General features: G+C 36.1%; 1 protein-coding gene across 1 annotated transcript in view; it reads left to right on the forward strand.

Moving 5' to 3' along the window:
- The window catches only part of BAIAP2L1 (BAR/IMD domain containing adaptor protein 2 like 1), a 138,027-nt gene that overhangs the window by 16,761 nt on the left and 102,787 nt on the right, over positions 1–18,479 (forward strand). Inside the window, exon 2 of the mRNA XM_072597819.1 lies at positions 16,850–16,925. Coding sequence (XP_072453920.1) covers positions 16,850–16,925 — 76 coding nt within the window. The remainder of the gene's footprint in view (positions 1–16,849; positions 16,926–18,479) is intronic.

Genomic DNA, 18,479 nt, shown 5'->3' on the forward strand with positions numbered 1-18,479 from the left:
CAATCTCATCACATTTTATTTTGCCTTTCCATCTCATTTATATCCTAATTTCTGTTATGGTTATTTTATGTTTAACTTATTGCCTTTTGTTTGCTAATATTAGTTAAGGCTATCGAAGCATAAATATAAAAAGGTCAATTAAAACAAAAACAAATTACAAGGATTTTTTAAACTTTTTTTTCAATATGGGAAATTGAGTGAAGAACATTTATCATTTATAGATAGCTAGTCCTCCTCAATTGGAGTCCAAGATCTAAAAGAAATGATTCATCCAAATCATTGCCTAAGTAAGGAACTAGCATAGGTCTGAAATCCTTATAAAGTCTAAAACCTGCTAACTGCCAAGAGCAAAAATGCCCATTTCTACCACTTGAAAGCTTTTTTGGCATTGGCCCATAGCTATAGCACCCTATGGACCTTGAACCAGTGTAATTTTCTGCCTTAAAGCTCTAGGTAAAAAAAATTTTAATGATCTTACCCTATAACCAAATGTGAAACCTTTTTCTAGTATTTAAAATAGAATCACATTTTGCAACCCAGTAGTGAAATTGGATCCCTTCAACTGCCATTGCATTTTCTTTGATTCAGTTACTTTATTTTTAATGTTTTATTGATGCTTTTTTCCATCAGTGTCACTTCCCCATAACCCCTTTCCTCCTTTCTTCTCCCCTCCCCATACCACAGAACCCTCCTTTGTAACAAATAAGTACAATTAAGTAAAAATAAATTGGCACATTGACCATATCTGACAGAAGATGCTTCATTCTACACCAATAGTCTACTCTTGGATCAAATATAAAATCTTCTATTTGACATTCAAAGTCTCTCCTAATCTGCCCCCTTCCTATTTTCCAAGTCCTCTCCTATCTTACTCACCACCCACCTTCTTCAATGACACTGTCTTACTTGTTGTTCCTCAAACACAGCACTCCATCTCCCCATTCTGGATGTTTTTCCCTGACTGTGTGTTTCCCATATTTGGAATTCTTCTTTGCCTTCACCTCTGTCTCCTGCTTTTGCTGACTTCCTGCAAGCCTCAGCTACATTCTTACCTTCTACAAGAATCTTTCTGCACCTTTCTTAATCTTCGTGTCCTTCCTCTGAGACTCTCCAATTTATCCTGTGTACATCATTGATTACACGTTGTCTTCTACAATGGAATGTGAACTACTAGAGATGCATTGTCTTGTGCGATGGGGGCAGCAGGGAGACCATTGTCACTAAATTGAAGAGTTCATTAGAATGAGTAAGGTCTAAGAAGTCTAGAAACCCCTAGGAGAGGGCTGGGTTACCTGTTATTTGGTTTGAGGCTTTTCTTTGTAACACTAGAGTTTAGTACAGTTCCTGGCACATAATAAGTGATTAATAAATGTTTGCCAACTTGTTTGTCAGTATTATAAAATCAAGACTAGATACTGCATTGAACTGAGTAACTTCTGTTATTTTTATCAAGTATTCATTAACTCTAGAGTTAGCAGAACTAGAACACAATTCTTTTGTAACAATTAAGCACCTACGTTATTTATCCTCATTGTTGTTCAATCAAGTCTCACTCTTCTTGACCCCCTTTGGGATTTTCTTGGCAAAGATACTGGAGCCGTTTGCCATTTCCTTCTCCACCTCATTTTACAGATGGGGAAACTGAAATAGACAGGGTTAAGTGGCTTGCCCAGGGTCACACAGCTAGTCAGTGTCTGAGGCCAGATTTGAACTCAGGAAGATGAGTCTTCCTGATTCCAGGCACAGTACTCTAGCTGCCCATTTATGTTCAAACTGGATAAGATATAGCTATCCTGAATGGTTGGCAAATAGGATGTTTAGCATATTCTGTTGCATTCAACTGCGTATTCCAAATCTCAGAACATCTCCAGTTACCTTGACAGTAAGAAGTGGGGAATTTGCAACATTGGTGCTAAATCATTTAAATTTTTAAAAAATCTATTTATTCTTAAGACATATAGGGAGATATTTTATCGTGAATTGATATAACAGCACAGACTAGTAAGGCCACCTCTTTCCTTGACCCAGGCTCCCTAAAAGGTCTAGATTAGTGTGGCTTAGCAATTTTTTGTAAAAGGACCTTATCTGTCATGGAATATACCAAAGCTCATTTCTCACCTGGTTGCACTACTTTGGGACTTCTCTGACTTTCCCACCAGGCCCTGGAGTCAGGTACCCCTGACTCATCCCTCTGTGCCCTTCACCAACTTTTCAACTTTCTTTTGTGCAGTATCTTCCCCAGTTACGTTGTGAGCCCTTTGGGGGCAAAGACTATCTTGTTCTCATACTTGTGCCCCTAGAATGTAGCACAGTGTCTGGCACATAGAAGCTTAATAAATATTTATCGACTAACTACATATTCCAAAGAAGCTCTAAATCACAGAAATCCTTCCAGGACTGTCTTGAACCAATCCAGATGACACACTCATGGCAAAGAGACCTTGGGTCTCAATTGGGCGTAGAAGCAATTGTGCAGTTTGCGTACAACGTCTCCTCTTAGGTGCTGCACAGATACACCTTCCAGTGTCGTGCTACTGAGAGATATCAAAGCAACAGAGTCTGATAAGAGTTTCATAAGTCTGATGTCACCAAACTTACTGGTATTTTTGTTACAGTAGTGTATCCTCACAGTCCTTATCACCAGCCCTGCCTCCACCATCCAGCAATAGAATCCTCAGTTACACCAAAGAAGTCTACTTTAACAAAGCAAGCCAACACACTGGCCAGCCATGTCTGACGTCGTTTCCCTTTACATTATTTGCCACCAATGTTTCTTCCCCACTGTGACCTTCCTACACTGAAGCAGGGAGAAGCTTTTGCTGGAATCATTTCTTACCAATCAGAAACCCCCATAAGTAGTAGAAAAAGATGAAAAGAGGAAGAATTCAAGAGGATGTTCAAGCCAGTAAGAAAGCTCTACTCTTTGTTTGCAGATGGGGATTTTTGATGAAAGCTTCCTAAGCAAGTGGCCCTATATTTTTAACCTTGAAACCAAGTTTTCTTTTTCCTTATACAGCTGTTAAGAGAGCTTCAAACTAGGCAGTATAGCTATTGGATTTGCTGGTTTACAAATGGCCTATTTTCAAAATCTATAACACTTGTACATTTTAATTGAGTTCTAATTAATGTAGGAAAAATCACCAAAATGATGAGTAAGGAGGCTTTCTTGAATTTTCCAAGCTGATTCCAGTGTTCAGAAAGGGAAATAAATCACTAATTTCTCTGGGTGATTAAATTCTTCTGTAGGTGGGGTTTTTGTTTTGTTTTTTTTTAATTTCTGTAAATATGTACTTCATATTCCCCAGGGGCCCAGGAAGTGAAAGGGATCCATACTTGGAATTTTTTGTGGAAAGGGGAGATGTCTAATCTAATACATAAGGTGGGATCTAAGAAAGTGACCTCATGGAAAAAACAGGTCTGTCGATCCATAATCTTTAGGGAGAGCTCTGATATTTCTCTTTCTGAAGGCCTATTATGGTTCACTAGTTAGAAGCCAAGCGTAGTGATTATGGGTTAGACAGTTATTAACATGATCTAATGAAGCTCGAGGCAGTAGCCTTGTTGCCACACACTCAGTTTTCTTACCTAATTGGCCCACTGGGCCATAGGATGCTTCAGCAGTGCTTTCAAATGTGTTAAACTAAGATAGAGAGCAGCCAAATATAGCTGACTTACCTGTGAAGACATATATCTCTAAGATGATCCAGACACATTATTTTAAAGTGTTACCGATATTTAGTGTCATATAACGTTGTGCAATAAGCATAAATCTTGACCACACTTCTCTTACTTAAATGATGAAAAATCACCCATGATAACATTAATCTGTGGTGGAAATGAACACTAAAGATGAAATCATCAATTTAGTTCTTGAAAAGACTAAATTTTTTCAGATTATCAAATGCATTTTTAAAAGCTGACATACAAAAATAGCTGATCAGAGTTTTTTAAAAAGTTTTTTCTACTATCTCTACCTAAATAAGAATGGCCTTGTCTGAAAGTAAAGGAAAATTCCCTTTGCTCTTCAACAAAATCCGTCCCTGAATTTCTTGTGATATTGTTTTAAAAAAGAAATAAAAATGTTCTCTATCAAAATAAGAAATTAAATTATATGGAAGTAAAAATGTAAAAATGTCAATTGAAAAAAACCTTCCAAATGAAAAAGAAACATTTCAAGCAAGTCAGTAGTAATAATTTCTATTTATATGGCTCTTGAGAATTTACCAAGTGCTTGTTCTCCATAGTAACTCTATGAAGTACAGGTAGTTCGTATAATATTATTTCCATTGTATGCATGAGGAAACTGAGGCTCAGAAAAGTTAACTTGTCCATACATAATTGGTAAGTCAGTCCATGACTCTTTTCTCTGTAACATTTGTCTTTCATGTATATAATGCTTTCAGCTTTTCAAAGCACTTCTGTAGTATCTCATCTTATCTGAATAGTGAGTCTATTAAGTAGATTCTACCATATTACATTGGGGGTGGAGTTAATTATATTGGCATAAATTTACAAACTTATCAGTAAATACAAATGATCAAATATCATGTTTTAACAGTAATAACTTATTCTGTGTTCTCTTCTGAATCAATTTGAGTATTTGTAAAATTTTATTGCATGTATTGGATGTGTTTCAATCTTGTTAAATTTTGTGCATGTCATAAACTTGTCACATTATCTCATTTGATGGTTATTAGGATTCTTTGAGGTAGGTAGAATAGGTGGTAGAGGTCTAATTTTATAAATGGAAGAGTCTTAATTCCTATCTAGATAATTAAGGGATTAAACTAATCTCAGAGAAATGCCTCCTGACTCTGGATCCTACGATATCAATGGAAAAACATATAAATTAGAGATATTTCATTATCTTAGTTTTTTAATCTTAAAGTAATATGTAACATAAAAATTAATATCATCCATCAAAAGATATAAAATTGTCTAGATTGGTAGATAATCAGAAAATCATATTTTGTTTCAGAATATGTTTTAGCATTTACATATTTATTTGGACATTTCTAATTTTAAAATTCAAAAAACTTTAGATAAAATTATTTTGCCCAGCTTTTCCATCTTATTCTAATTTTCCATGTTTCCCATTCCATGCTGCAGAGATCACATTTCAGAGGAAACATCTGTTTACAAGCAGAGCTTCCCTTTTCCTAAATTTATTTATTAATTAGAGGAAAGTGGTATAAACAGAGTAATGATATCAACAAGCAGCAAAGGAGGAAAAGTATGTTGGATTTGAAGTCAAAGGGATCTGGTTTTTAATCTTAAGATGCCTTGCATCTTACTGCCTTTGTGACCTTGACCAAGTTGATTTACTCCTCTGTACAGGTGAGTTTCCTCATCTGTTTAAAAAAAAAAAAAGGGAGAGATTAATATAGATAATCTGAGATCCCTTTCTACTCCAAGTCATGTGTTTCTAATAACATGAGTGTCCCTTAGATCAAAATCTCACAGATCTGATGAGACCTCAGAAGCCCTTTTATCCGATTTGTATTGGAATGAATGTTTAGTCTACAAGATATGTAACAAATAGTCATCCAATTTTTGCTAGATGATCCCCAGTCTTTTAAATGTATATTTTATCCTTAATTGGCTAGACACTTTTTTCACTTACCTTTCTTTATAAACATGGATTTTTGTTATTTGTTGTTTTTGCATCATCTACACTGTATCCCAAAGAATGATCCCTGTAACCAAGAGAAGAAGAAAATAAAAGGTGATATAGCAAAATCAACAAATTGAAAAATCTGATGGTAAATGTACCTCTGCAAAGTTGAGGGAGAGGGGAAGATCTCTCCTGTTTCTTCTTTAAAGCTAAGCTTGTTCTATATAATTTTACAACTTTCAAGTTTGACTGTTTACCTCTATTTTGCACTATTTCATACAAGTCTTTGTATGCTTCTCAGTATTCATCATGGTCATCTTTTTTTTAAACAGTCTATTCCTTTATATTTAAGGATTGTAGCTTAGTTATTCACCTATCAATGGATATCTACCTTGCCTCCAGTACTTTGTTACCACAAAAAGTGGTCTACATACCATTTTGGTGTGTATAGTGCCTTTGTTTTTGTCAGCAATCTCCATAGGGCACATGCCTAACAGAATCTCCAAATCAAAGAATATGACATTTTAGTCACTTTTTTTGCAGAATTTCTAATTGTTTCCCAGAATGTTCTCTTTAAAGCATAGTGGGGGGAGGGGAGATTGTGAAATGCCTTCATTTACCCCAAAACAATTAATCAAAACTAATCTTTTTTAAGTTAGTGGGTGAATAAGGAAGAGTGGGAGAAGATCTGTTGCTACCCTGTAAAATGAGGGGCCTAGTCCAAAGTAGATTATCTCTGAGGGCTCTTTCAGCTCTGAATATCATGTAATTTAGATTACATAAAATTAAAAAGGTTTTCCACAAACAAAGCCAATGCAGCCTAAATTAGAAAGAAAAAGGAGGAAACTGGAAAGGGAGGATGCAGCTAGTTTCTCTGAAAAAAGGTATCATTTCTCAAATACACAGAGAAAAAAGCCAAATTTATAAAAATAGGAGCCATTCCCCAATTGATAAATGGTCAAAAAATATAAACTGGCAGTTTTTAGAGGAAGAAATCAAAGTTATCAATAGTCATATGAAAAAATGCTCTACATCAGTAATTGGAGAAATATCAATTAAAACAGCTCTGAGATATCACCTTACACCCTAGAGATTGGTTAAGATGACAAAAAAAATGACAAATGCTGGCGGGGTCATGAGAAAATAAGCACGCTGATAACTGTTGGTGCAAATGTGAACTAGTCTAACCATTCTGAAGAAAAATTTGGAACTTTTCCCAAAGGACTAGAAAATTATACGTACACTTTGACCCACCAATACAGTAGCAACTAGCACAACACCTTTTATAGAGTAGGCACTTAGTAAACATTTGACTTGTAAAAATATGGGAGCAAAATTTGTTTAGAAAAGTAGCCATATTGCTAGTTGGCTAAAGAACAACTTTTAAAATGTCTAGTATTCTTAATAGTCATTTTAAAATAGATTTCTTTGGCTTGTGATGTCATTGGCATAGAGAATTCTCAGTGTGGATACTTCTCCCCCTGGTACAGTTATAGTAACTCTTCTATATAGTCTTAGAAGTAGAAGAATTTACACCCATTCACATAGCCAGTAAGTCAGTTAATAAGTTTATTAAGTACCTGCTCCATGCCAGGAACTGTGCTAAATGTAGGGAATATAGAAAGAGGAAAAAGACCAGCCTCTGCCCTCAAGGAACTCAGTCTTGGTATGAGTCAGAAGTAGGGCTTGAACTTCAGTCTTTCTGATTCTAAGCTTCTGACACTACCTGCTTCTGGTTCTCCTCCTATCTGACTCATATTGCAAACTAGTCAGGTGCCACATATGTGTTGTTCTTCTCTGTCCTTCATTCTCAAAGAGGACCATGACATCAGAGTTCTGCTATGACGTGCAAGTGAATTGGATTTAAGGGAGAGGGCTGTACAATGTCATCAGCGTCGTTTTCTCCTCCAGAACCATCTGGGTCCAGTGGCAAGATATAGATCCAGATGACTAGAGATGGCCCTGGATTCAGTAGCCATTCCTCAAATAATGAGCTTCTACTTTGCTTCCAGTTCTTTACTACCACAAAAGATTGTCCACCCTTCTGACTCCCTTTACTGGACCATCATCTTTGTCATTGCCTCCTATTGTGGTCTTCTTGCCTCAAATCTCTCTCCCCTTAGCTACATCTTCCACACAGCTGCCAGACTGATATTCCTAAAAGAGAGGTTTGACTTTGTCAGTCTTTTGTTCAAGAAACTTCAGTAGCTCTCTATTGCTAAGAAATCAACTGATTACTGTCTCATACACAATAAGATCCATGAATTGAGAACGACTCTGTGAAATCTGAGTAATGTACATTTTTATAAAATCATAGATACAGTGTTTCAAGGTACGTTAGAGGTCATGTAGTCCAACCCCTTCATTTTACAAATGGGGAAAGTGAGACGAAAAGAAATTAAATAACTTGACCAAGATAACACAAGTAAGTAAATGGTAGAACTTAGATTAAAACCTTTTGCCTTTTGACCCCAAATCCAGTGCACTTTCCATTGCCCATACTGCCTGTTTATTGCTTCTAGAATAAGGTACAGAATCCTGTTCAGCACTGAAAGCTACCCAATCTCTACAGACTGATTTCACATCACTCTTCTATTACCCTAGATGCTCTACATTCTAGCCAAACCAGCATATTTTTTTATTTCCTGTATGCGACACTCTGTCATCCGTTTCCACACTTGTGCACAGGTTGTTTTTCCATGCTTGACATGTTCTCTCTCCTTTCTACCTCTTAAAATCCCTAGCTTCCTGTGCTCAGAAAAATTGTTGTTCAATTTTTCAGTTATGTCTGACTCTTTGTGATGCCATGAAACATAGCATGCTAGGCCCTTCTATCCACTATCTCCAGGGTCTTTCTAAGCTCATATTTGTTGCTTCCATAATACCATCTATCCATCTCATCTTTTGCTTCTCCTTCCCTTTTGCCTTCAGTCTTTCCCATTGTCAAAGTCTTTTCTAGTGAGTCCCATCTTTTCATTATGTAGCCAAAGTATTTAGTATTTGTTCTTCCAATGAATAGTCTGAATTAATTTCTTTAAGTATTGATTGATTTGATCTACTTGCTGTCCAAGGGACTCTCAAAAGTTTTCTCTAGCACCACAATTCAAAAGTATTGATTCTGTAGTGCTCAGCATTCCTTATTGTTGTGTTCATCCTTCGTTGCCAAAGAAGACCATGACATCAGAGAAATGATGACATGACTTGCACTTGACTTTGTTTTGAGTGAGGGAGGGCTGTGCAAGGTCACCAGACTCTCTTCTCCTCCAGAGCCATCTGAATCCAGTGACCAGGAATTCATCAGGATCACTGGAGATGACCCAGGATGCACTGGGAGACCTTGACTCCTTTAGGCCAAGGTCTATGCAGGTATTCACTTAGGGTGACCTTTTCACTGACTGGGCCTATTTAAGAAGTAGCTAGGGCATGGCCCCTTTAATAAGGCCAAGAAAAGAAAGACATCGAGCTGGGAGGGAAACAGCAACAATTACTATCGATAATCACTCTGAAGCCAGAAGAGAGCCTTTAGGCAGGAGGCAGAGACCCCATGATGTCTATACTTCACAGTGCAGTAGGTTTAAGGGAAAGGGAAGGGAAGGGGAAACAGAAACTAGCCAGTAAAATCCAAGTCAGTTGGGCATCTTTTGGTCATCCAAATTTACCTTCCTTTAGAGAGGAGAAAGAAGGGGAAGGGGAGATAGACAGGAGAGGAGGAGCTGAGTCTATAATCCAGTTCTCACATCCAAACATTGCTTCTGGAAAAATAAAACATAGCTTTGATTATAAGGACCTTTGTCAGCAAGGTGATGTCTCTACTTTTTGGTCTGCTATTCAGATTTGCCATAGTTTTCCTTCCAAGGAGCAAGAGGTTTGGTTTGGTTTTGTTTTGTTTTTAATTTCATGGCTGCAGTGGCTATCTACAATAATCTTTGAGCCCAACAATATAAAATCTGACACTGCTTCAATTTCTTTTCCCCTCTATTTGCCAGGAAGTGGTAGAATGCCATGATCTTAGTTGTGGGGTTTTGTGTGTGTGTGTGAAGCTTTAAGCCGACCTTTATACTCTCCTTTTTTACCCTCATCAAGAGGCTTCTTAAGTCTTCTTGACTTTCTGCCATCAGAGTGGTATCATCTGCATATCTGAAATTTTTGGTATTTCTTAATTCTGGCTTTTAATTCATTCAGCCTGGTATTTCACATGATGTACTCTGCATATAAGTTAAATAAGGTAAAAATATACAGCTTTGCCATATTCCTTTCCCAATCTTTAACTAATCAGTTCTTCCATGTTTGGTTCTGTTGCTTCTTGACCCACATACAGGTTCCTCAGGAAACTAGTAAGATGATCTGGTACTCCCTACTGTAGTCAGTGAAACAGAAAAATTCCCTTGCTTTCTCCATAATCCAGTGAATGTTATCAGTTTCATCTCTAGTTCCTCTGCTTCTTTGAAAACCAGCCTACTCTTCTGGTACTTCTTGGTTTGCATGTTCCTGAAATCTACCTTGCAGAATCTTAAAGATAACCTTGATGGCATATGAAATGAGTGCAGTTGTTCAATAATTTGAACATTCCTTGGCATTGCTCTTCTTTAGGACTGGGGTGTAGACTGATCTTTTCCAAACCAATGGCCACTGTTGAGTTTTCCTAATTTGCTGGCATATTAAGAAAAGCACTTTAACAGCATCATCTTTTAGGATTTTAAATACCTCAGGTGGAATTCCATCACCTCCACTAACCTTATTGTCATCAATGCTTCCTAAGTCCCATTTGACTTCATTCTCTGGGATGTCTGGCTCTGGCTCCATCGTGTTTCTCAGTAATGTTAAGATCTTTCGTGTGTAGTTCTTTTGTATATTCTTGCCACTTCTTTTTAATCTTTTCTGCTTCTGTTAAGTCCATACCATTTTTCTCTTTTATTATGGCCATTTTGCATGAAACTTCGTCTTGATATCTCTAATTTTCTTGAAGATATCACTTTTCTTTACCATTTTATTATTTTCTTCCATTTCTTTGCATTGCTCATTTAAGAAAACCTTTTCATTTCTCATTAGCATTCTGTGGAATTCTGCTTTCAATTGGGTACAAATTTCCCTTTCTCCTTCCCCTTTTACTTTCCTTCTTTCCTCTGCTATTTGTAAAAATTCATCTGACAACCATTTTGCTTTTTGCTCTTCTTTCTCTTGAAGATGTTATTTGTTGCTGCTTGCTGTGCAGTATTTCAAACCTCTGCCCACAGTTCTTCAGACATTCTATCTACCAATCTACCAAATCTAATCCCTTAAATCTATTCATCCATTTTATATTTGTAAGGGATGTTATTTAGGTATTACCTATACAGTCTGATGGTTTTCCTTACTTTCTTCAGTTTAAGTCTAAATTTTGCAATAAGAAGCTCATGATCTGAGCCACAGTCAGCTTCAGGTCTTGTTTTCATTGACTAATTTAATTGAGTTTTTTCCACCTTTTGCTGCAAAGGATATAATCAGTCAGATTTTTATATTGACCATCTGTTGATGTCCATGTGTAGAATTAACTTTTGTATTGTTGAAAAAGAGTATCCTAAATCCATACCACCACCCTGCCCCATCCTGAAAAATTACTTTGTACATATATTTTATATTTACTTATATAAGTGTGTTATTTCTCACTAGTAAGCTTCTTGAGGACAGGGATTATTTTCTTTCTGTCTGTATCTCCAGCTTCTAGCATATAGTAGGTTCTTAATAAATGATTACAAATGGACAAAAGAATGAAAGACTACTTCTCCTGGATTCTTTATCTGAAATTAGCTTTAGTGTAAAATAACTCAAGGAGATTACCTCAACTCTAAATGAATAGCAAATTAGAGCTATAAACATAAAAAAATTGAAGAAAAAAACAAAGCTGGCAAATCATGTTCAGAAGTTGGAAATCTATTATAAATGTTCCAAATCACTTTAATAGCTTTATTCAAATATGACTGTATTTCACCTGTTTTTCATAAGGGAAAATACTGACAGATCAAGTAAAATGTTAGTCATGAAGAGTTAGTATTAGAAAAAGAAAGAGAACTCAAATATTGAAAATGTAGATCAAGACTGACAGAGGTTAGTCTGAAGGTTTATATTCAGGATTGAAATGAAGCAATATATTCATAGAGGGCAGCTAGGTAACATGGATAGAGTACTAGTCTTGGAGTCAGGAAGACCTGAGTTCACATTTGCCAAATCACACTACCTGTATGACCCTGGGCAAGTCACTTAGTCGTGTTTGCCTTAGTTTTCTCATCTGTAAAATGAACTGGAGAAGGAAATGGCAAACCACTCCAGTATCTCTGCTTACAGTAGGACACCCAAATGGGTTCATGAAGAGAGTTAGACAAGACTGAAAATAACATAGCAAGGTATTCAGAGCCCATTCAGCAGTTAACAAAAGGAAGTTTACTACTCTATAGTACAGAGAGCATATTCATCTAGGATACAGAATCGCATCAGTTGGTCACAGCTTCCCATTCTGGCACACTGGTAAAGCTGAAGGAGGAGCTCCAGCCTCCTCTTGGGATGGCTTGTTTACGTAGACCACCAGAAGGAACATCAGTGGACACAGCCTTAGTCTCCTGGACCAATTAACTTTCAAGGACAATTTTAGTACCTTTCCCCACTTTTTTTTTAAGGGAAAAACTAGTCCACCAGGGACTTTAGTATATTGTTAGTCTTACCACAGGGCATATGAAGTAAGCCCTATGCTTACCAAGTTTAACTCTCTCAAGCATAGTTTCAAGTGGTAAATTATGTATTTTATATTTCAGTAATTTCACGTTGTGATAGCAAAAAGCTTTTACTCTAAAAGAAAAATTAAGCTATGTAAAATCAAAAGGCTGCATCTTTTTTTGTTTGTAAAGACAAGCTCTACGGAGAATAGTATAAAATTTATTGCTGCATATGACCAGCCCAAAAACTTAGCAGAAATACTGTTTCCTAGTAGTCTTCATTTATCAGTATTTATTTTGAAAATAATAAGAGAAAAAAGAGATTGCCATTAATTCTCTACTATTCTGGAGCAAATCAAGTATGATGTGGAAAAGTTAAAGCTTAAAATATAAGGTGGAAATCAAAAAAAGGAAGGAATCATTTCAGGCAATGAAATAGTTTCTCCACTGCCACCCCTTTTTTAAAAAATCCTCTTTAAGTTTTGAGGGGTGGGGTAAACATCCTTTGAGTAGAGGGAGAAGTTCCAGGTGAGGCACATGAATATCCTGCTTTTCCCCACCATCAACCAGCCTTTAAATTTGTTGTTTTGTAACCATGACTACACTGTGCCTATGTTCTCCTCTAAGAGGGTGTGTAACCTCTTCTGGTTTAAACTGGCACAGCAAATGGAATTCCTCACCCAGCAATGGATGGTAGCACATATAGCCATTAGTTATTGTTGAAGCCAAATGATGATGTGGGCATCCTCTGTTTTAAAATAATAAATTTACCCAGTATTTTACAGTCGCTTTAATCTTTGAGACAAATTCCTTTCCTGAAATCAGTTTGTTCTCTGTGACTAATATACCTCTGAACTGTAAAATTTCAACAATTTAAACTTTGTAAGCCACCATTGCCAATACTACCTAGGTTCTGAACTACTGAAATACGAGCGCCTGTTCTACTCTTTACTGTTTTTATTTGTATTTATTTCTCTTCCAACTTGGGGATCTATACAGTTCATAAGTATATTACGACTGTAGAGTTCTATGGGTTACCAGAGGAGGGTGGAAGCACTTGTTTGTTGCTACGTTTCAAACTGCATGTGCTGCAGCCAAAATAATTGGATTAATAGCCAAGAGTAGCTGGAGAAATGGATTTTCCACTCTCAAAGAGGCCAGGGTTACTGAGTTTCTTTTGAATTTGATTCTATAACGAGCTTAAATAGTGAAAACCTAAAGTATACACATTAAACTTTCAGGCCCTTCTGAACTGCTTTCTTTCAAGTCCATTGCATTACTATTCTGAAAAATTATGTTTAAATTAATTTTATTGAAAAAAATCATCTGATCTGAATTGAGTTGTTTTACTTGAACAACTTTTCAATAATTGAGCTTGAGCTCAAAATTTCACCGAACTAGAGACTCTTAGTACTAGAATGAATCATTTCTTGCCCAAGATCAGGATGCCTAGGATGCTAAGTTAGCAATAGAGCCGGCCCCCAATCTAGCTAATGCTTCTTCCACTGCAGCAATCTGCCCCAAAGAACCATTTTCACAAGAATATAAAAGCTTTGAATAACAGCCTTTCCCTTATTTGGAAAGTCATTTGAAGAGCAGTCTGATTATATCATGTAATGATAAAAGTATGAATTGGACTTCTGTAATATAATAAGCACTCTGCAGAACACTGAGCTATGAGCTAGGGGAGATTCAAAGTGAGGTGGTGGTGGTGCTGCTGCTGCTGCTTTTCTTTGAGGCTATGTTTCCCAGGACTATTCACTGGCCAATTCCACTATTGACTGGCATAGAAATATAGACTTGCCCTGCTCTGTTTTCTTACCTTGACTTGTTTGACCCTCCTTAGGCAGCCTGGGAGCCCTGCTGCTCCTGGAAATTCACCATGTTGGTGCTGTACTTATGCAGATATCCCATTGCCTTAGCCCACTGCAGCTCCAAATTGCCAAGCTTAAGCAGTCCCCCAGCCTCAGCCTCTGCAGCTGCAGGGATTATTGGCGTGTTCTACCACTCCTAGCTGAAGTTTTATTAAGGCATGGTCCCTGCCCTCAAGGAGTTTCTGTTTCTAATTATATGATGTACATATTTCTTAAACTGAACCTCAGTTTCCATAGTTATAAAAAAAAAAACTGAGGAAAATCCTTGTTCCAGCTACCTGCCTAGCAAGAATATTATTGTTTTTGTTCAGCTGTGTCCAACTCTTTGGGACCCCATAGACCATACTGTCTCTAGGGGTTTCTTGGTAAAGATGCTGGAGTAGTTTGCCATTTCCTTCTCCAGTGGATTAAGCAAACAGGTTAAGTGATTTGCCCAGCGTCATACTGCCAGTCTGAGGTTAGATTTGAACTCAAGTCTTCCTGACTCCAGGCCTATCCACTGAGTCACCTAGATGCCTATTAAGAATATTACAAGGAGTCTGAATGCAGATCGAAGCATACTCTCTTCTTTTGTTTAGTTTCGTTAAATTTTGGTTTTTCTTCCTCATGGTTTCTTCCATTCATTCTAATTCTTCTATACTGCATAACTAATGTGAAAATATGTTTAATATTTATATAGAGAGAGCCTATATTGGATTGCATACCATCTTGGGGAAGGGAGGGAGTAGAGAAAATTTAAAACTTATGGAAGTGAATGTTGAAAACTAAAAATAAATAGATTTTTTTTAATTGAATTTTTTAAATTTAATTTAATTTTCAGTCTTTGACAATCCACTTAGATTTTTTCCCTTCCCTCTCCCTCATTCCCCCCTCCCTCTCTACTCCCTCCCAAACAGCATACAATCTTATATAGGTTCTACACATACATTTCTATTAAATGTATGTTGCATAGAAAAATTAAAACAAATGGGAGAAAATATAATATAAAAGAAAACGGTCTGTTTCTATCTGCGATCCAGTTCCATAGTTCTTTCTCTGGATGTGGAAGGTGTTTGGCCTCAAGAGTCTATTGGAAATTTTTTAAGTTCTTGCATTGCAAGGAAGTTCTAAGTCTACCAGAAAAATTCCTCACATACTGTGGTTGTTGCTGTGTACAACGTTCTGCTGGTTCTGCTCCTTTCACTCAGCATCAGTTCATATAAGTCCAGGCCTCTCTGAAGTCTGCCTGTTCATCATTTCCTATAGCACAATAGTATTCCATTACATTTATATACCACAACTTGTTCAGTTCAGTTCAGTTCAATTGATGGGCACTCCCCTCTATTTCCAGTTTTTGGCCACCACAAAGAAAGCTGCTATAAATAATAAGCACATTTATTAAAAAAAAGAATATTATAAGATTAAATACTACCTCTGAGGAAATTTGAGTCACTTGTGAGAATACTGATATGTTATTTTAGAATAATAAATGAAAATATATATTGTATTGCCTCTCTTATTCAAACTTCTACTGAAGGATTCAGCTTATCCTGAAAAGAAAATGTATAAAAGATGAGTATAGGCTACTTTTTGTCACTCATTTCTGCATTTCTTCTCCTTGTGTGGACATCTAGAAAGATTAAATACATCCAGACTAGAGTAATAAACAGTATCAAATGACTTAATTTGGAATTTCTAATATATATTTACCTGTATTCTTAATCACTCAGAGTTGTTAGGAGAAAATATACAAAGGATAGTCAAGAAGGTGATCTTGAAAATACCTTAAGAAATGTTTCTACCTTACTGTGGCAAAAGTTGGTTACTCTGGGTATGCATGTGTAGTAATTACAGATAAAGTCTCTGAAATCTACATAAATAGGCAAATCCTGTGGAAAATAGTGTCACAAAAACACTAAATGTTTTTGATCAAGAAACTAGAGTACAAAACAATAGTCATTTAAAATCTCTTATTTTCTATACTTCTGATACCTCATATTGTCATTTTAGGATTATATTTAAGAAAATATCAGCATTATACATCTCTTATTATCACTGCTTCCATTTGTGTTATAGATGTGGACATTTTTGAAATTATAACACCTGGATTGGCTGTGTTAGAACAGGGCAAAAAATACCATTGACAGCCTGGGGGGGGGAAATGGTACCATTTCATGATGGTATATGTTTTAAAGGGTAAAACAGGACGTAGGTTTTTGGAATTTTTTTTAAGCTTTTCCATTCTAATAAAAGCCAAAGGATTTAACAGTTTCTATGACAGTGGAACTAAACACAGCCAAACAAATAAGTTAGCTAATGATTGGTCTTTTTTTTTTTTAAGTGGAACTATAGCCCCTGACTTGCTTACACACCAAGACACCAAGACAGAGCCTTAACCTTAGGGACCTGTACTCCGTATGAGTTGCACCTTCACATAAATGACTTGAGTGTCTGCAAAGCACACCATTTATAGTAGTAGGTCATACCCAGCCCTTAGGTCCCTGGAAATGTGCCAGTGCTACATACAGCATGACGAATGGAAGTGCCCTTATTCAACCAGGTGAAGAAATAAATGCTATTAGTTATTTTTAAACAAACACCCTTTGCTGTTTAATTGGTAGTAGTTACACTTGTGTGTCTAGGGTCGGGTGTACTTAGTTTACTTTTTAACTGATTTTTATTTCTTTGTTTATCAGAATGTAGTGGAGCAATTCAATCCCGGGCTACGGAACTTAATAAACCTAGGAAAAAACTATGAGAAGGCTGTTAGTGGTAAGTGTTTATTACTTTCTGACTTTATATTTAAGATACAATGCCTTGCACATAGTAGGCGAGCAACAGATATTTGTTATTTAATTATGGTAGCTTGTTTATATTTAATATTTTTAAAAATCTCATCTTTTAATTGGTAACAACTGCTAAAAAAAAGGTTGATTTCTGCTAAATTTTGTATTACAGGAAGCTAATTTCTTTGGAAATAAGTTCTATAATAATAAGTTTTCATATCTTTGGCATGAAAATCATCTTTACCTTTCATATTAGCTCCTAGCAGAATTATGTTAGCCTCCAAAGATTTTTTTTTCCACTTTAAATCTTTACATATTCCCAAAATTTCCCACTTGGGAAATTATTCGATTTTTCACATTCTTAGAGCTGGAAAACGTTTTTCAATTCAATAACATTTATTAAATCCCAACTGTATGCAAAGCCCTGTTTTAGACATTAGAGATGCAAAGATAAATACAAAAATAGCTTTTGCCCCTTAAAGAACTTATGTTATATCTGGAGAATAAAAATTGTAGGATCATAGGGACCTGGAAGAGAACTTAGTGGACATCTAGCTCATTCACCTTATTTTACATATGAGGAAACTGAGACCAAGAGAGGTTATATATCTTGTTCAAACAGCTATTTAGTGTCAGAATTGGGATTAAGACTCAAGTTCTCTGACTCTCAGTTAGTGGTCTTTCAACTACAACATGTTATTCTTATTATTATATAAGCAAGTTCTTATCTTTAGAAATAACCCCATGTGAGTTTTATTTTTAGCCTGAATCAAAACAAGTTATTTTCATGTCATTATCTTGAAATTATTTCCTAAACTTAGTGGCATCTAGGTTTTCATATCAAAACAAAGCAAGTTTAATTTTAAATAAATCTGAGTTTCATGACATGTGTTTATCTGTGTGAAACAAAGTATTTTGATACATTTGAATCCCTTACCCTAAAGAGGTTTTACTGAGGAATTCAACAACTTTCTAAACAGTTGTATTCTTTCTTTTAAAAATTACTATGACTTTTTAAAAAATTACATTCTTCTGATCAGAAATTAGCAAAGGAGCCTTTAACTTGAAATAAACTGTTGAATTAAGATATGATCAAACCAGTTCTCCTTTCCTGGAAAATGTATCCCCCAAACTATCTAGAACCCACTTTTTCCCCTTCTTCCCCTCCCCCCATAAGTTTTATAAGAAAACATATAATGATAACTAGAAGACACATCTTCATATGGTATAAGATTTGAAATTTTTTTGTGTTATCATCTTTTACATAAAATTTCTGATTTCTTTCTTTTCTGCATGATTTACTATTGGTTATTTAGCCTGGATGGCAAAGACCAACTTTGGAGTCAGGAAAACTGGGTTCAAGCTCTGACTCCAAGACAATGACTATGGATACGTCAATTTCTGTTGCCTGGGTTAATCAAGAAGCAAATAATCTCTTTGGGTCGAGTTTTCTGTTAATGTTTTGAATGCCTTTTTATTACTAAACATCCATCTTTTTCCTTTTATGGGTAAACTCAGATTTCTAGGTCACCTGAGCTGC

The sequence above is a fragment of the Notamacropus eugenii genome, chromosome 3 (assembly GCF_028372415.1).
Source record: "Notamacropus eugenii isolate mMacEug1 chromosome 3, mMacEug1.pri_v2, whole genome shotgun sequence".
Taxonomy (NCBI): Eukaryota; Metazoa; Chordata; class Mammalia; order Diprotodontia; family Macropodidae; genus Notamacropus; species Notamacropus eugenii.